The sequence below is a fragment of the Pelophylax lessonae genome (genome assembly GCF_965119305.1).
Source record: "Pelophylax lessonae genome assembly, chromosome: 6".
In the NCBI taxonomy this organism is placed as follows: Eukaryota; Metazoa; Chordata; class Amphibia; order Anura; family Ranidae; genus Pelophylax; species Pelophylax lessonae.
The window spans coordinates 20,647,026-20,665,050 of NC_138773.1; the positions used below are offsets into that span (position 1 = coordinate 20,647,026).

At 43.8% G+C, this 18,025-nt stretch overlaps 1 protein-coding gene across 1 annotated transcript in view; it reads right to left on the reverse strand.

The window, feature by feature from the left end:
* Positions 1 to 18,025, reverse strand: part of LOC309558212 (tryptase gamma-like) — a gene marked incomplete at its 3' end in the record, with an annotated part of 126,125 nt that overhangs the window by 47,118 nt on the left and 60,982 nt on the right. The window contains 2 exon segments of the mRNA XM_082261234.1: positions 5,107 to 5,142; positions 5,145 to 5,397. Of these exon segments, the coding sequence (XP_082117360.1) occupies positions 5,107 to 5,142; positions 5,145 to 5,397 (289 nt within the window).

An 18,025-nucleotide genomic window follows, 5' to 3' on the forward strand; every position in this document is an offset into this window, starting at 1 on the left:
GCATATGGTACAGTGAGATACACCCATTGCATACTGTTGTATTCTGCTTTGCAATAAAAACCCATTTAGGGGATTAAAAGTTAATTGCAGCCTAGTCTGCATATATTACAGTGAGATAAACCCATTGCATACTGTTGTATTGCGCATTGCAATAAAAACCCATTTTGGGGATAAAAAGTTCATTGCGGCCTAGTCTGCATATGTTACAGTGAGATACACCCATTGCATACTGTTGTATTGCGCATTGCAAAAAAAAACCCATTTAGGGGGAAAAAAGTTAATTGCGGCCTAGTCTGCATATGTTACAGTGAGATACACCCATTGCATACTGTTGTATTGCGCATTGCAATAAAAACACATTTAGGGGACAAAAAAGTTCATTGCGGCCTAGTCTGCATATGTTACAGTGAGATACACCCATTGCATACTGTTGTATTCCGCTTTGCAATAAAAATCAATTTAGGGGATAAAAAGTTAATTGTTGCCTAGTCTGCATATGTTACAGTGAAATACACCCATTGCATACTGTTGTATTGCGCATTGCAATAAAAATCCATTTAGGGGATAAAAAGTTCATTGCGGCCTAGTCTGCATATGTTACAGTGAAATACACCCATTGCATACTGTTGTATTGCACAATGCAATAAAAACCCATTTAGGGGATAAAAAGTTAATTGCGGCTTAGTCTGCATATGTTACAGTGAGAAACACCCATTGCATACTGTTGTATTCCGCTTTGCATTAAAAAAACATATAGGGGATAAAAAGTTAATTGCGGCCTAGTCTGCATATGTTACAGTGAGATACACCCATTGCATACTGTTTTATTCCGCTTTGCATTAAAAAACCATTTAGGGCATAAAAAGTTAATTGCGTCCTAGTCTGCATATGGTACAGTGAGATACACCCATTGCATACTGTTGTATTCCGCTTTGCAATAAAAAAACCCATTTAGGGGACAAAAAAGTTCATTGCGGCCTAGTCTGCATATGTTACAGCGAGATACACCCATTGCATACTGTTGTATTCTGCTTTGCAATAAAAATCCATTTAGGGGATAAAAAGTTAATTGCGGCCTAGTCTGCATATGTTACAGTGAAATACACCCATTGCATACTGTTGTATAGCGCATTGCAATAAAAACCCATTTAGGGGATAAAACGTTAATTGCGGCCTAGTCTGCATATGTTACAGTGAGATACACCCATTGCATACTGTTGTATTCCGCTTTGCATTAAAAAACCATTTAGGGCATAAAAAGTTAATTGCGTCCTAGTCCTCCAATAGCCCCTATGTTAATCTGGCCCTGAGGAGGACGAGGTAGCCAACACTGCTTTTTTTCAGACATTTTAAATGAGGGTACACCCCAAAAGAGTGAGAAAGAGCAAAAATAGAACAATGGCTGGGAAGGTCGGTATCCATCGCTATTCTGCACAAGGTACGGAAAAGTCCAGTGGGATCCATGCCTGGTTCATTTTAATGAACGTGCGCTTGTCCACATTGTCTCTGGACAGGCGGCTACGCTTGTCTGTGATAACACCCCCAGCCGTGCTAAATACCCGTTCAGATAATACACTGGCTGCAGGGCACGCCAGCACCTCCAAGGCGTAAAGGGCAAGCTCAGGCCATGTGCCCAATTTGGAGACCCAGCAGTTGAAGGGGGCAGACCCGTCATTCAGTATGTCTAGGCGTGTGGTGAAATGCTGCCTCCTGCTAAGACGTTCCATATGAGCTGCTAGTGCTGCTGTTTGTTGTGGCGTGCTGACAAAGCTTTTCCAAATTTCGGCCATGCTAACCCTGCCTTCTGAGGTGCTGGCGGTGCCCTGGTTGCGTTGGCGACCTCTTCCTCCTCCTCCTCCTCCTCCTCCTCCTCCTCCTCTGCCTTGTGCTTTCACTGTGGCCCCGCTGTCAGGTGGGAATGCCAGCAGCATTGCGTCTAGCAGCGTGCGCTTGTACTCGCGCATCTTGCGATCGCGCTCCAGTGAGTGAATTAAGGACGGTACGTTGTCCTTGTAACGGGGATCCAGCAGCGTGGCCACCCAGTAATCAGCACAAGTTAGAATGTGGGCAACTCGGCGGTCATTGTGGAGACACTGCAGCATGTAATCGCTCATGTGTGCCAGGCTGCCCAGAGGCAACGAAAGGCTGTCCTCTGTGGGAGGTGTATCGTCTGTGTCCTCTGTATCCCCCCAGCCATGCGCCAGTGATGGCCATGAGCTGGCCTGGGTGCCACCCTGCTGTAAACATGGTTCCATCTCCTCCTCCAGCTCCTCCTCCTCATCCTCCTCATCCTCCAGAACTGTGCCCCTGCTGGACAATTGTGTCCCTGGCGTTTGTGTGTGCAGGAACCCACCCTCGGAGCCCCTTGTGAATGACTGCCCTGAAAGCCTTGGAAATTTTACCTCTTCTTCCTCCTCCTCCTCCTCATCCTGTGCCACATCCTCTTCCTTCATCGCCCGAATTGTTTTTTGAAGGAGGCATAGAAGTGGGATAGTTAAGCTGACAACGGCGTCATCGGCACTGGACATGTTGGTGGAGTACTCAAAACAGTGCAACAAGGCACACAGGTCTCGCATGGAGGCCCAGTTATTGGTGGTGAAGTGGTACTGTTCCGCAGAGCGACTCACGCGTGCGTGCTGCAGCTGAAACTCCACTATGGCCTGCTGCTGCTCGCACAGTCTTTCCAGCATGTGCAAGGTGGATTTCCACCTTGTGGGCACGTCACATATGAGGCGGTGAGCGGGAAGGCCGAAGTTACGCTGCAGCGCTGACAGGCGAGCAGCAGCAGGGTGAGAACGCCGAAAGTGCGCACAGACGGCCCGCACTTTCTGCAGCAGCTCTGACATATCGGGGTAGTTTTTAAGGAACCTCTGCACCACCAAATTCAGCACATGCGCCAGGCAAGGGATGTGCGTCAAACCGGCTAGGCCCAGAGCTGCTATGAGATTTCGCCCGTTATCGCACACCACCAGGCCGGGCTTGAGGCTCGCTGGCAGCAACCACTCATTTGTCTGCTGTTCCATGCTCCTCCACAACTCCTGCGCGGTGTGTGGTTTTTTTCCCCCAAACAGGCAAGTTTTAAAACTGCCTGCTGTCGTTTACCCCTGGCCGTGCTGGAGTTGGTGGTGAAGGTGTTACGCTGTCCGGATGAGGAGGCGGTAGAGGATGAAGAAGCGGAGTAGGAGGAGTACGGAACAGGCAGCACCCTCAAATCTTCAGAAGTATGAGATGAACCGCAAAAATTGGAAAGGTGTATCTCACACGTACCAACACAGACTATCCCGCAATTTAATTGTTTATACCCAAAGGTTTTTATTGAATAGCGGATTAGAAAATATTATCAAAAAAAGTGTATGTATTTCACACGTACAGAACCAGACTAGGCCCCAATTACTATTTTTTGTACCCCCAAAGGCAGGATGAGGAGTAGGAGGAGTTCGGAACAGGCAGCACCCTCAAATCCTCAGAAGTATGAGATACACCCCAAAAATTGGAAAGGTGTATCTCACACGTACCCACACAGACCATCCCGCAATTTAATTGTTTATACCCAAAGGTTTTTATTGAATAGCGGAATAGAAAATATTATCAAAAAACGGTGTATGTATCTCACACGTACAGAACCAGACTAGGCCCCAATTACTATTTTTTGTACCCCCAAAGGCAGGATGAGGAGTATGAGGAGTTCGGAACAGGCAGCACCTTCAAATCCTCGGAAGTATGAGATGCGCCCCAAAAATTGGAAAGGTGTATCTCACAGGTACCAACACAGACTATCCCGCAATTTAATTGTTTATACCCAAAGGTTTTTATTGAATAGCGGAATAGAAAATATGATATAAAATTGGTGTGATTTATTAATAGCACATGTGAACAGCTCTGCTGCAGGCTATGGAGGGAAAAAAAAAATTCCCCTTTTAAGTTTGTAATTTTTAACTAGATTAGTACAGACTATGCCACAATTTAATTTTTTTAACCCAAGGCTGTATATTGAATAGTGGAATAGAAAAAAGTGTATAATTTTTGAAACCACTCAATAATAGCACATGTGAACACAGCAGTGTATTATCACAGTCAGCACAGCAGCACTGAAGGAAAAACGCTGCACACAGTGACTGATAGAAAAAGACTTTTCTCCCTCCTCCTCAGTGGGCAAAAAAGATTGTGTTCACTGCACCCCACACACAGCAAAATCGATGTGGACCACTGACACCTGCCTATCTCCAGCCTCTCCCTAAAAGGATTGATAAGATCGGTCACTGCAAATCCCCCCCCCCCACACAGCAATATCGATTGTAGAACACTGACCCTAAAAATCAGCAGCCTCGCCCTAAAATGCCCTACAACTCGCCCTGCCTAACACACTCCGACCTGTCCCTCAATTCTATCCGGACACAAATGATTTTTGCCTGTCTGTCCCTAATCAGCAGCCAGCACGTATGATGTGTGCTCTGTCCCTGAACTACACAGCAGAATGACGCAGCGGCGCTGGCTCGAACTTATAAAGACTTGGTCACATGCTTCAGATGGCCAATCACAGCTACTAATACATTTGTAGGCATGGCTTGGATGGCTTAAGGCACACCAGTTAAACGCTCGTTGATTGGCTGTTGAAAGCCCACCATGAACGCGCCAATGCATACAAAACCTGGAAATAAAATGACCGAACACGGATTTTTACCTGAATATACAGTAAAGTTTTCGTGTCCGTGTTCGGGTAACAAAAATCCAATTATTCGGTACGAACACGAATAATACAGTCCGTGTTCGCTCAACCCTATGAATGAGAGAAAGCTGTGCTGATTTTAATCATTCAATAATTTCCAAGCTAAAATCCATTTTGAAAAAAGGTTTCCTTGCAAGTGATTGGGTATTCTTTGAAAAATGAATGCTCGCGAATCGCTACAATTTTAGTAAATCAACCTCATTGCCTAGCTCAGCTGAGATGGAGGTCTTCCATAATGTTAGTGCTAGAAGAAAGAGTAGCTGGGACCAGGATCATCCAGTGATTATCTGAAAGGCTGGGGGGGGGAGGGAGGAAGTCACTCCATTGTGTTGTTATGATGATGCATCATCCAGTTGTTTGTGATGATTAAATGACACTACCTTTAGATGTCATTGTTGATAATGGAACACTGGTGTATAGATAGTGCTTCCTACAAAGCTGGAATCACCTGGGTTGATGAAGTTTCCTCCACATGTCCTCGTTGGTGTAGGGATATTTAACACATGTAATAATGAAACATTCGGGAGGTTGCTGATCCAGTCTTCGTGGGCGGTCACCAGTGTGTACACCCCGGGGAAGTTAGGTTCTGCACATTTTTCTCCCCAGCTCACAACTCCAACCTGGTACCATACGCCCCGGACGTTACACACCAGAGGTCCTCCTGAGTCACCCTGGAAGACATAAATAATAATTAGCTGCACCAATGTTTATCTGTTCAGTATAATTCAACAAAATGTTTCATTCTTAGCATTTGTCTTTTCCATGAATGTGTAATCACACAAGCTATTCGAGCACTCAGTAAATGGGTACGGAACTGGCACTGTAGAAGAACTTTAAGAAGTTGCAACCAAGTCAGTTTTCATTTGCTTAAAGCAACTTTTTTTGCCAAGTACAGGGCCGCTGATAGGGGGGGACCACCAGCCCTCTTGTAGGGGGCCCGAGCACACAGGGAGAGGGATTAGCGATGGACAACAATTACAGAAATCTTCCTCCAGCAACTGAATGTGATCTGTCCCTCTCCCTGCTATCAGCTTTTATCTGTTGAGAAAGAGACAGTTGTCCCTCACTAATTCCCCTCCCTTGTGTGCCCCCCCCCGCACTTATCTCTGATCAGGAGTTTATTTGTAACTTTGTTTCTCTCTCTCTGTCTCACTGATCACTGAGCTCCAACTGCCCAGCCTGTATATTTTTCTCATCTCATCTTCTTTTTTATTTAACATAGGTTTTTTTTTTAGATTTAGCAGGAATTATGTGAGATATGTTATATTTGTGTCTGATAATAGTGATTTTGTTGTAATTTTAGCTAAATATATCTTTAATATTTTCTTGAGGGGGCCCTGCCAGGTAGTCTGTACAGGGCCCCGCGATTTATAACAGCAGCCCTGGCCAAGTAATAATTATGTAAAAATCTGGACTTGCAAAGAAAGAGGAGTTACATTCACCCACCCTGCCATCCAAGGTGAGATGGTAGAGGGCAGAACATATTTGTTATAGGAGGGGACATGTTTTGGTGGGGGTATTTGTGCTAGTAGGGATGATTGGGTGGTATTTGTGCCAGGAGAGGGAATTGTTTTTTTTTTTTGGGGGGAGGGGGGGGATTTGTGCTAGGATGGGGATTGGGGAGGTAAAGGATTTGTGCAAGGAGGGGGGAATTTTTTTTTTGGAGCGGGGATTTGTGCCAGGGGCATATGGAGAAATATAGGATTTGAACTGGGGGAAATAGGGGTCAAAGATTTGAGCTGGGAGGAAGGGGAATTTACACTTAGGAGGTAAGCATGCCAAATATTGATCATTTTTGTTTTGTTTTTTGTTTTATATCGGTTGAGCTAGATGGACTTGTAGAAAATAAAAGAAGGTGCGTGGCGCTGCCAATATATACTTAATATTCCATACACATCTCAAAGATATAAAAGTGCAAAACATATAATAAACTATTGTAAATCTGGTGTGTGTACTTAATATTCCATACACATCTCAAAGATGTAAAAGTGCAAAACATATAATAAACTATTGTAAATCCGGTTGTAAAGGTGGGCTGCAGCAATCACTAACAAAGAACCTAAGAATATCCTAAGTGCAGATTTTCCATATTACAATTCTAGATGGACTTGTGTCTTTTTTCAACCTGAATAACTATGTAACTATTGCTCATTTTTTTGGGAGGGGAGGGGATTTTTGCTGACACATAATGCTCATACATCTTTTTTTTTGGGGGGGGAGGGGGTGCAATTCGGCATGTTTGCCCTGGGCTATAGATGACCTTGTCCCTGCACTGATCATACCCATACATATACAATATACAATATACCGTATATTAGAGCTGAACTAAAGCTAAAACTACTTTAGTAAAAGGGCAGATTTATTGCAACATTCATGCAAGTGTAATGAATGATTCCCATAATGTTTGTAATATGTGTGTAATAGTTTCCTTGTTGCCTCCTTGTTTCATGTTGGCAAATGTAAACCCCTAACATTTGATCCTAAGAGAAAAATAGCTTAAGAAGATTCAATCTTGAAAGTTTAATAGGCTAAGAACAATCCACCAGCAGGGAAACACTATGTGGGAGACTTCTGCATTATGTGCAGTCAGTGCCGGGACAAGATCATCTAGAGCATGGGGCAAAGCAAACATGCCAAATTGCCCCCCCTCAAGATGTATGAGCAGTATGTGTCAGTGAAACCCCCCCCTAAAAAAAACAAAAAAAAACAAGCACTAATCAGCATGCTCATCCCCTAAGCACCCAGCTCAAATCCTCTCTCTCCCCATATGAACAAAAACAATCCCCCCCCCCAAAAAGAAAAATATATATATATATACATATATATATATATATATATATATATATATATATATATATATATATATTATTATCCCCCCTCCTAGCACAAATCCTCTACACCTCAACATTCCCCTCCAAAAACAACCCCCCCCCCCCCAATTCAATCTTAACCACTTGTTGACTGCTGCACGATTATTTACTGTGGCAGTCAGCCCCCTACAGGCAAAGCGACGTAGACCTACGTCGCTCACCCACGAGCCTGCGCCAGCGTATGTGCCCGGTGGCTCCGATGATCTCCAGCATAAGAGATAGAAAGACAGAAGGCTGATGTGAACACAGCCGTCTGTAATTCTCCCTGAAGTGATCACAGATGTCATGTGATCCTGATATATTGGATCACATGTCTCTGTTATGAATTCACAAGCCAAGCCCCCCACAGTAAGAATCACGCCCCTAGGGACACACTTAACCCCTTGATAACCAATAAAGTTAACCCCTTCCCTGCCAGTGTCATTATTACAGTAACAGTGCATATTTATAGCACTGATTACTGTAGTAATGTCACTGGTACCCCCAAAAGTGTCAAAAATGTCAGTCAGGGGTCCGATATGTCTGCAGCAATGTCACAGCCCCGCAAAAAAAATTGAAGATCGCCGCCATTACTAGTTAAAAAAAAACAATAAAAATGACATAAATCTTTCCTGTAGTTAGTAAACGCAATAACTTTTGCGCAAACCAATCAAAATACGCTTATTGCGATTTTTTTTTTACCAAAAAAATGTAGCAGAAAACAAATTAGCCTAAAATGTTAAAACATTTTGATTTTTACTTTTTTTTTTTTTTGAGAATTTCTTATAAAAAAATGTGAAAAATATTGTTATTTTTTCAAAATTGTCGCTTTTTTGTTTATAGCGCAAAAAATAAAAATTGCACAGGTGATCAAATACCACCAAAAGAAAGCTCTGTTTGTGGGGAAAAAAAGGACATCAATTTATTATCATTATTTGGGTATAGCGTTGCATGGCCGCTGAATTGTCTGTTAAAGTCACGCAGTGGCGAATCACAAAATAGGGCCTGGTCATTAAGCAGCCAAATCCTCTGGGGCTTAAGTGGTTAAACATCACAACATACAGGGATATGCAAGTCAATATGGACATACACACACATGCACACACCTCAGGTTGAATTGGGCGGACTGGTGTCTTTATTCAACCTTTCCAACTAGCACAAATACCCCCCAATAATCCCTACTAGCATAAATTCCCCCCCCCCCCCTAGCACAAATCCTCTTCCCCCATCCCCATTCCCAACATAAATCCCCTAAAATCACCACTCGCACACCTCCCCAAATTTGCCCTCCTGGAACAATTCTTACTCCTTTCGGCCCCCCATAGTCTCCTTATCAACACTAATCCCCTCCCCCCCCCCAAATCTCATTGTGGTGCCCCTACCTCACATTATATCACAGTGCCCAAGGCAGTTGCCCACCCCATGTCCCAGCCCAGATCATACCCATACATATACAGTATATACAGTATCTCACAAAAGTGAGTACACCCCTGACATTTTTGTAAATATTATATTCTGTCTTTTCATGTGACCACACTGAAGAAATGACACTTTGCTACAATGTAAAGTAGTGAGTGTGCAGCTTGTATAACAGTGTAAATTTGCTGTCCCCTCAAAAGTGTCCCAAAGTGTCAATATTTTGTGTGGTCACCATTATTTTCCAGCTCTGCCTTAACCCTCTTGGGCATGAAGTTCACCAGAGCTTCACAGGTTGCCACTGGAGTCCTCTTCCACTCCTCCATGAGGTCATCACAAAACTGGTGGATGTTGGAGACCTTTTGCTCCTCCACCTTTCATTTGAGGATGCCCCAGAGATGCTCAATAGGGTTTAGGTCTGGAGACATGCTTTACTAGTCCATCACCTTTACCCTCAGCTTCTTTAGCAAAGCAGTGGTCATCTTGGAGGTGTGTTTGGGGTCGTTATCATGTTGGAATACTGCCCTGCGGCCCAGTCTCTGAAGGGAGGGGATCATGCTCTGGTTCAGTATGTCACAGTACATGTTGGCATTCATGGTTCCCTCAATGAACTGTAGCTCCCCAGTGTCAGCAGCACTCATGCAGCCCCAGACCATGACACTCCCACCACCATGCTTGACTGTAGGCAAGACACACTTGTCTTTGTACTCCTCACTGGTGATGGGCCGAACACCCCCTGGTTCAGTTCACACCAGAACACAGCGAACAGAGGAAAAGTTTGTACAAACAAACAAACTACATTGAAGTCTATGGGACTCGAATGTCAAACATCAAACGGTCTCATTTTAAAGGCTTAATTGTTAAAAGTTATTGCCCCAAAAAAGTGTATGGGGGTCTGGGTCCTGACCTGGAGAACATGTAGCAATGAAAAAAAGTTTTTAAAAGCGATCGTTTTTCAAAGGAGCAGCGATTTACTGATTTTAATGAGGCTTAAAGTGAAACTATAAAAATGAAAAATGTCTTCAAATATCGTGCCTGGGGGGTCCCCTGAATGTGCCTGTAAAGTAGCGCATCTGTACGATGTATGTAGCCTGCTGCAGCTATGCTGACATTTCTAAAGGAAAAAATGTTATATACAAACATACATACAAATTTCAAATCACATGTACTTGTCATAAGGGTGCATAAAAATTGTGCCTTCGTTGTTGTGTCGAGATATCAGAACATTTTGAGGACTCTTAAAGACTTTTATATTACATATTCATATATCCATATTCAGTATAGCAGTCCCCTCTTAATCCCTGAATATACTTTCAAAATAATACGTTTTAGGATTTCAGTCTGAGTCTGTTTGTTATGTTGTCTTTATTATGAATATATGTCAAGTATAACATGAGATGTTCTGCCAAAGGAACTTCCCTAATTTCCCGGAATAATAGATAAAAAAATATATTGGCTTAGATAATTATAGTTCCAGTAACCGGCCATTAATTGCATATTATCCATCATTTTTAATTGTCATACACCCATCCTGCTTTTAGGGCAAGATGACCAAGAACTTTGCTAAATAATCAACAAACGATGTATTATGAAATATTGTGTAATCTTGTATGACCATGTTTTTGGACCTATGCCCGCCATAGGCTATAATGTAATAACTGACTATAAAAGGATGTATCAAAAATGTATAAGGCATCACATGCTCTCCCTCTGTATGAGATGTGGTCCTTGCGCAAGTAATCTCAATAAAGCTTACCTGAACAGATGCAAACCTGATTGGCGTAGATTATTTCATGGCTCAAACTTAACATTTGGTGACCCCTAAAATTGTGTTTTTCTATCTGCATCTCAACCCGCTGGTGAGCACCCCACAACAGGAGGGACAGCACAGAGGCCTCAGGTGAGAAAACATTTTTATTTCTCATGATGAAATTGTCTTTTTCTGATGTGTGGTGGTGTGCCGATTGGGGGAAGTGTGGCTACGAAAGGTAACACGTATCCTTTGAATTTAATTGCATTCTGTCTGTGTGTGGTTACTGAGATTATTAAATGGTACCAATAGGAAATACTGTGTATGAAAAATATTATTTTCTAAAAAAAAATATTTCTTTAATTCTCCTTATTACAAGAAATGACAATATATATATATATATATATAAGGGACGATTTAAGCAGAGATACCACTATTTTCTGGATTGTGTGTGTGTGTGGTGTTGAAAGACAAATGTGGAGGTATTAGGGCAGGTATTGCCTTAAACCCCATGTCTGTATAACCTGCTGAGTGTTCTTTGGATTAGGGAGTCAGAGAAAGAATAACCTATATTCACTCGTTTAGAAGACGTTCAATCGAGTATAGAACAGATTAAAGACATGTCGTAAAAAGGTACCTGGTGGCTGATTGGTGCACAGCCGTTGTGATAAAGAAACAGAGTTCTTGATCCCGGAAGCTCCAAATATTGTCATTTCTTAAAGTGGTAACGAGAAATAATAAAATGGGAAATTTAATTGATAAGAATGTTTTGCTCATTATGAATGACTTAGGGCTTACAAAAACTAAAGCAAAAATGTATTAAAAATAGCAAAGAAAACAGGCTTAAATGTTGATAAATTGCATTCAGGTACACCCATCGTTAAGATGATGGTGAGTGGTGATCCAGACGCCCTCAAACGTCATGTAAAGTGGTGCAAAATTGCAAAAAAGCATATAAAGAGGATCCCTCTAAATGGTGGCCACCAGAGGGCTATTTTGAGTACGCCTAAAAATTGATGCCTTGTTTAACTTGCTATTTAAAATGTGTGATTGTGGGGGAATTAAATGTCTAGCAGTACGGGAAGGGAGAAAATAGGTGAAGCCCCCCCTATAAAACGTGTTCAGAAAAAGCTACTTTAACAAATAGATGAGGAAGAGTAATAGAAACAGTTTTATCAGAGAAAACGTAGTTCGCCGTAGTTGGCAGGACACTTTGAGGTTTTTTTTTTATATATATAGAATTATAGATAATGAGAATTTACATTTTGCTTATAAATCCCTGTATGAAAGGGAGCTCTGCTGCAAAATTTAGAAAATTGGCTACTTGCCAAGAAAGAGTTCAACAATAAATATCTTCGTTCCCGTTATAGTTATGGAATTTATTTTTGGACAGAAAGGGTTACCACAATTAGTGTGACCATTGGACCCTGTTGGCACCGAGCCAAAAGTTTTAAATCAGATTAACTTTTTATCTGATTATAGTTTTTGAATGGTATTTTAGAGGTGTCCTCTATTAAAGGAGGGGAACCTCTGGTCAGGTTTTTGTAAAAATGACACAGGAAAAAAAAAAAAAAAAAAGAAAGTTTTTTTTGTAAGTTTGGCACGGAGCCAAAAAAAATGTTTTCGTTTTATAGTTTTATCTGATTTTAGCATACAAGTGGTATCTGATGTGCCATCTCTACTGATGGCCATATCATCCGATGCTACCCACTTTTATAGTGAAGTAATGCATTTTTTTAGCGTCCTAGTGGACGAGGAGACAAAGCCATCTTTGTTTCTTGTTTTTCAGTCCGGGTAACTGACCTGGTGTAGAAATGCCCTTAAAAATAGGTGATGGAGGTCAGTATACAGCAAGGATAGTGAAAGTGTATGTCCCTTAGAAACCCCAAGAAATTAGAGCAATTGTAGAAAATCTCCCAAACATTGCCAAGAGTCTTAAAAGAAATGGTACAAAAGGTTGATGTGAATGGAGAAAACTCAGTAAGCTACATATATTGATATGTGGATTTTGATTGATTGGGCAGTACCGGAAAAAAAAAAATATATGTGTATGTATGGAACACATTTGCAGTAAATAAATAAGTGCGCATGAATCAGGGATATTGAGGATACAGGCAGATGGCCAAAATACGTATGAAACAAAGATTGATACAATGAACTTCTAAAGGAAGGGATAACAAGCATGTTTTATAAAGGACAGGATATGCGAATGTTATTGGATGTTGTTTAGAAGGAAGGTGAGGATATGTTGAACTATTGGAATAGATTCAAAGATGCTATATAGAAGCACAGTGATTGGGTGACTGAAAGTGAAGATGACATGAAACAACCTGAAGTGATAAATATTTTTGTAAGTGGATTGTTGTCTCAGATTAGAAAAGAAAATGGAGCTCCGCATAGCAGGCTGGAGAATTAAAGCTGTCCCTGAGTTGGTTGACATAGCACAGATAGCTTGTGAAGTGTTAAGGAAAAAAAAATAGAGAGAAAGGAAAAAACTAAAATAATGAATATGCAAGTCCCTGAGGTTAAGGAAAAGATTCATAAACCCAGGGGAATGTCAGTTTCTACAGTACAGGTGACGGAACCCCTTATCCCCCATCAGGAGTAGTGTACATTTCCAATTACGTGGTCCCCCAGGAGAACTGGAGATCCAAAGTTTGGCAGCGTAGGACCCCTACAGGAATCGTTGAAAGCACAAACAAAAAGCAATTATAAATTCACTTCGGAAGAGTTAACCCCTTCAGTTATGGAAGCATTTAAACAAATCAAGCAATCTTTGCTAACAGTGCTCAGTCTTGGTTTGTCAGACTATAGCAAAGATTTCTATTTATTTTGCACAGAAATAAATGGACATGCGAATGGGGTGTTAACGCAACACTTCTGTGCCAGACATCACCCAGTAGGGTACTACAGTTACCCATTGGACAGCGTAGCCAGAGGGCTACCTGGATGTCTAAAAGCAGTAGCGGCGGCTGCCCTACTGGTTGAGAAAACTGTAGACATTGTATTAGGCAACACTTTGTATTTAATGTGCCCCCATGATTTGGAGGCTATGTTGAATAGTGCCTATACTAAACACTTCTCAGTACAAAGGATAACACATTATCATTTGATTTTGTTATCAGCTTCCAACTTAAAAATTCAGCGCTGCCAGACTCTGAATCCAACTACTTTTATACCGGAAGCTGACAGTGAGGAAATTGATGATTTTGAATACCTAATACATGATTGTGCTGCCTCTATTGATAAAGTAACAAAACCCAGATCTGATCTTCAGGATGAATCCATTGCTGGTCTGCCTGTATGTGCAGACTTGTTGGTAGATGGCTCATCCCTCAGACGACCGGATGGGTTAACATTAGCTGCCTGTGCGGTAGTAAACGGTGAGAGCCGACTACTGCATACTGAAATTCTGCTAAATTCTAAGTCAGCGCAGGCTGCGGAACTTACAGCTCTCTGTGTTGCATTGGAGCTAGCAGAATGAGATACGGTAAATATCTACAGTGATTCTGCTTATGCTGTGGGTATATTGCACAGCTTTGCACAATTATGGCAGGAAAGGGGTTACCTGATAGCTACAGGAACACCCATTCAACACAAAGAGTTAATTGTCAGACTGTTGTTTGCAGTCCAATCGCCTCTTAAAGTAACAGTAATTAAATGTAAAGCACATACTGGGTTTAATGACAGTTTATCAGTTGGAAATGTTTTGGCTGATAAATATGCAAAAGAAGCTATTGACTCCTGTCAGCCGCCTGCAGTCCCTACATTTTTAGTCACAGATCTCCAAGTGGACCATGGGATTATCAAGGCCCTACAGGGGGCCACTTGGTCTACAAAAAGAACTGTTTGTAGACAAGATGGTCTGTGGAGGTTAAATGACAAACTGGTTGCTCCACCGACTCTTTTTCCTTCATTGTTTGCCTTGAGCCATGGGCCTTGCCATGTCTCAACAGGAGGGATGTGTCGGGTTGTGAACAGACAGTGGTGAGCATCAGGTTTTTACACATATGCTGCTAAACAAGTTAATGAATGTGCTGTATGTCAAATGCATAACATAGGTAAACCACATTCCGCATACTGAGGAGCCGTTTCAAATTTTCTGCAGATTGACTTCTCAGATATGCCCCCTTGTGGCCGATTCAAGTATCTTTTAGTTTGTGAATGTTTTTAAGTAGTTAAGTGTCTTACTAGAGAATTGATTCCTAGGTTTGGTATGGGAGCTGTGATCTCTTCAGACAGAGGTACACACTTTGATAACAAACTAATAGCAGAGGTAGTAGATATCTTAGGTCTGAAACAACAGTTACACACCACATATAGACCATTAGTGGGATGGTAGAACGCAGTAAGCAAACCCTAAAGAGTAGGGTTGAGCAGACACCTAGATGTCCATGTTCAACGGGTTCGGCCGAACTTTAATAAAAAGTCCGGGTCCGTGTCCCGGACTTTTACCGAACTTTTCCCGGACACCGAACCCCATTGAAGTCAATGGGGACCCGAACTTTCAGGCACTAAAATGGCTGTAAAACACCAAAGGAAAGGGCTAGAGTGCTGCAAATGGCAGCAAAACGTAATTAAGAGCATGGCAAGTTCTCTGCAAACAAATGTGGATAGGGAAATAACTTAAAACAACAAAAAAAAACAGAAAAATAAAACAATGTTCTTCATCTCTGAAGGACGAGGCCCATATGGAGTAGGAGGGAGGTTGAGGTGGTGGTGAATGTGGCGGTGTCATAGGCGTGCGCACAGGGTGTGCCGGGTGTGCCTGCGCACACCCTAATCACCTAGGGCACATAGCATTATCACTCTGTTTGCCAGTGAGGAGATGGGAAAGATCTCCCTCGGACCTGCTCTGCTCTATTTCTCTTTGCCAGCAGGGAGAGTAATGTATCGGGGCCATGTTCATGTAGGCAAACACATGCATGTGTATTTAAACTTTGGGGTGCACACCCTAATGCAATAGGCTGCACACACCTATGGGCGGTGTAGGTGGAAGCGGTGGTGGAGGAGGACCAGGGCCGGATTAAGAGCATCATGGGCTTGGTGCTGAGGATTTTGAAGGGCCTTAAGGGCCGTGCCTTGGCATGCACCCAGAGGAGGAAGGGTGCAGCCATGCATGCCTAATTCAACATGGGATGCTGTCTCTGAAGCCCATAAACACATCCATGCATCGGCAACTGTCCCTCCTTGTCAGGCCTTCGCGCTGTGTGGGGAGGTTCTGAGGGTGCTGCCTGGGGAAACGAGCATAGAAGCCAGACTTCTGTGTTTACAAGTGACAGAAGAGCGGTAACAGTGAATATGGCCAACCCGGGGCCTATATAAAAGGTAGGGGCCTGGAGCTGCAGCTCCAATAGCCCCTATGTTAATCTGGCCCTGAGGAGGAGGATGAGGTAGCCAACACTGCTTCTTTTCACAAATTTTAAATGAGGGTACACCCCAAAAGAGTGAGAAAGAGCAAAAATGGAACAATGGGTGGGTAAGGTCGGTATCCATTGCTATTCTGCACAAGGTATGGAAAAGTCCCGTGGGATCCATGCCTGGTTCATTTTAATGAACGTGAGCTTGTCCACATTGTCTCTGGACAAGCGGCTGCGCTTGTCTGTTATAACGCCCCCAGCCGTGCTAAATACCCGTTCAGATAATACACTGGCTTCAGGGCACGCCAGCACCTCCAAGGCGTAAAGGGCAAGCTCAGGCCATGTGCCCAATTTGGAGACCCAGAAGTTGAAGGGGGCAGACCCGTCATTCACTACATGTAGGCGTGTGCACACATACTGCTCCACCATGTTGGTAAAATGCTGCCTCCTGCTAAGACGTTCCATCTGAGCTGCTGGTGCTGCTGTTTGTTGTGGCGTGCTGACAAAGCTTTTCCACATTTGCCATGCTAACCCTGCCTTCTGAGGTGCTGGCGGTGCCCTGGTTGCGTTGGCGACCTCCTCCTCCTCCTCTGCCTTGTGCTTCCACTGTGGCCCCGCTGTCAGATGGGAATGCCAGCAGCATCGCGTCTACCAGCGTGCGCTTGTACTCGCGCATCTTGCGATCGCGCTCCAGTGAGTGAATTAAGGACGGTACGTTGTCCTTGTAACGGGGATCCAGCAGCGTGGCCACCCAGTAATCAGCACAAGTTAGAATGTGGGCAACTCGGCGGTCGTTGTGGAGACACTGCAGCATGTAATCGCTCATGTGTGCCAGGCTGCCCAGAGGCAACGAAAGGCTGTCCTCTGTGGGAGGTGTATCATCCGTGTCCTCTGTATCCCCCCAGCCACGCACCAGTGATGGCCATGAGCTGGCCTGGGTGCCACCCTGCTGTGAACATGGTTCCATCTCCTCCTCCAGCTCCTCCTCCTTATCCTCCTCATCCTCCAGAACTGTGCCCCTGCTGGACAATTGTGTCCCTGGCGTTTGTGTGTTGCATTAACCCACCCTCGGAGCCCCTTGCGAATGACTGCCCTGAAAGCCTTGGAAATGTTACCTCTTCATCCTCCTCCTCCTCCTCCTCCTCATCCTGTGCCACATCCTCTTCCATCATCGCCCGAATTGTTTTTTCAAGGAGGCAGAGAAGTGGGATAGTTAACCTGAGAACGGCGTCATCGCCACTGGCCATGTTGGTGGAGTACTCAAAACAGCGCAACAAGGCACACAGGTCTCGCATGGAGGCCCAGTTATTGGTGGTGAAGTGGTGCTGTTCCGCAGAGCGACTCACGCGTGCGTGCTGCAGCTGAAACTCCACTATGGCCTGGTGCTGCTCGCACAGTCTTTGCAGCATGTGCAAGGTGGAGTTCCACCTTGTGGGCACGTCACATATGAGGCGGTGAGCGGGAAGGCCGAAGTTACGATGCAGCGCTGCCAGGCGAGCAGCAGCAGGGTGAGAACGCCGAAAGTGCGCACAGACGGCCCGCACTTTCTGCAGCAGCTCTGACATATCGGGGTAGTTTTTAAGGAACCTCTGCACCACCAAATTCAGCACATGCGCCAGGCAAGGGATGTGCGTCAAACCGGCTAGGCCCAGAGCTGCTATGAGATTTCGCCCGTTATCGCACACCACCAGGCCGGGCTTGAGGCTCGCTGGCAGCAACCACTCATTTGTCTGCTGTTCCATGCTCCTCCACAACTCCTGCGCGGTGTGTGGTTTGTCCCCCAAACAGGCAAGTTGTAAAACTGCCTGCTGTCGTTTACCCCTGGCCGTGCTGAAGTTGGTGGTGAAGGTGTTACGCTGTCCGGATGAGGAGGCGGTAGAGGATGAGGTAGCGGAGTAGGATAAGTTAGGAACAGGAGGCAAAC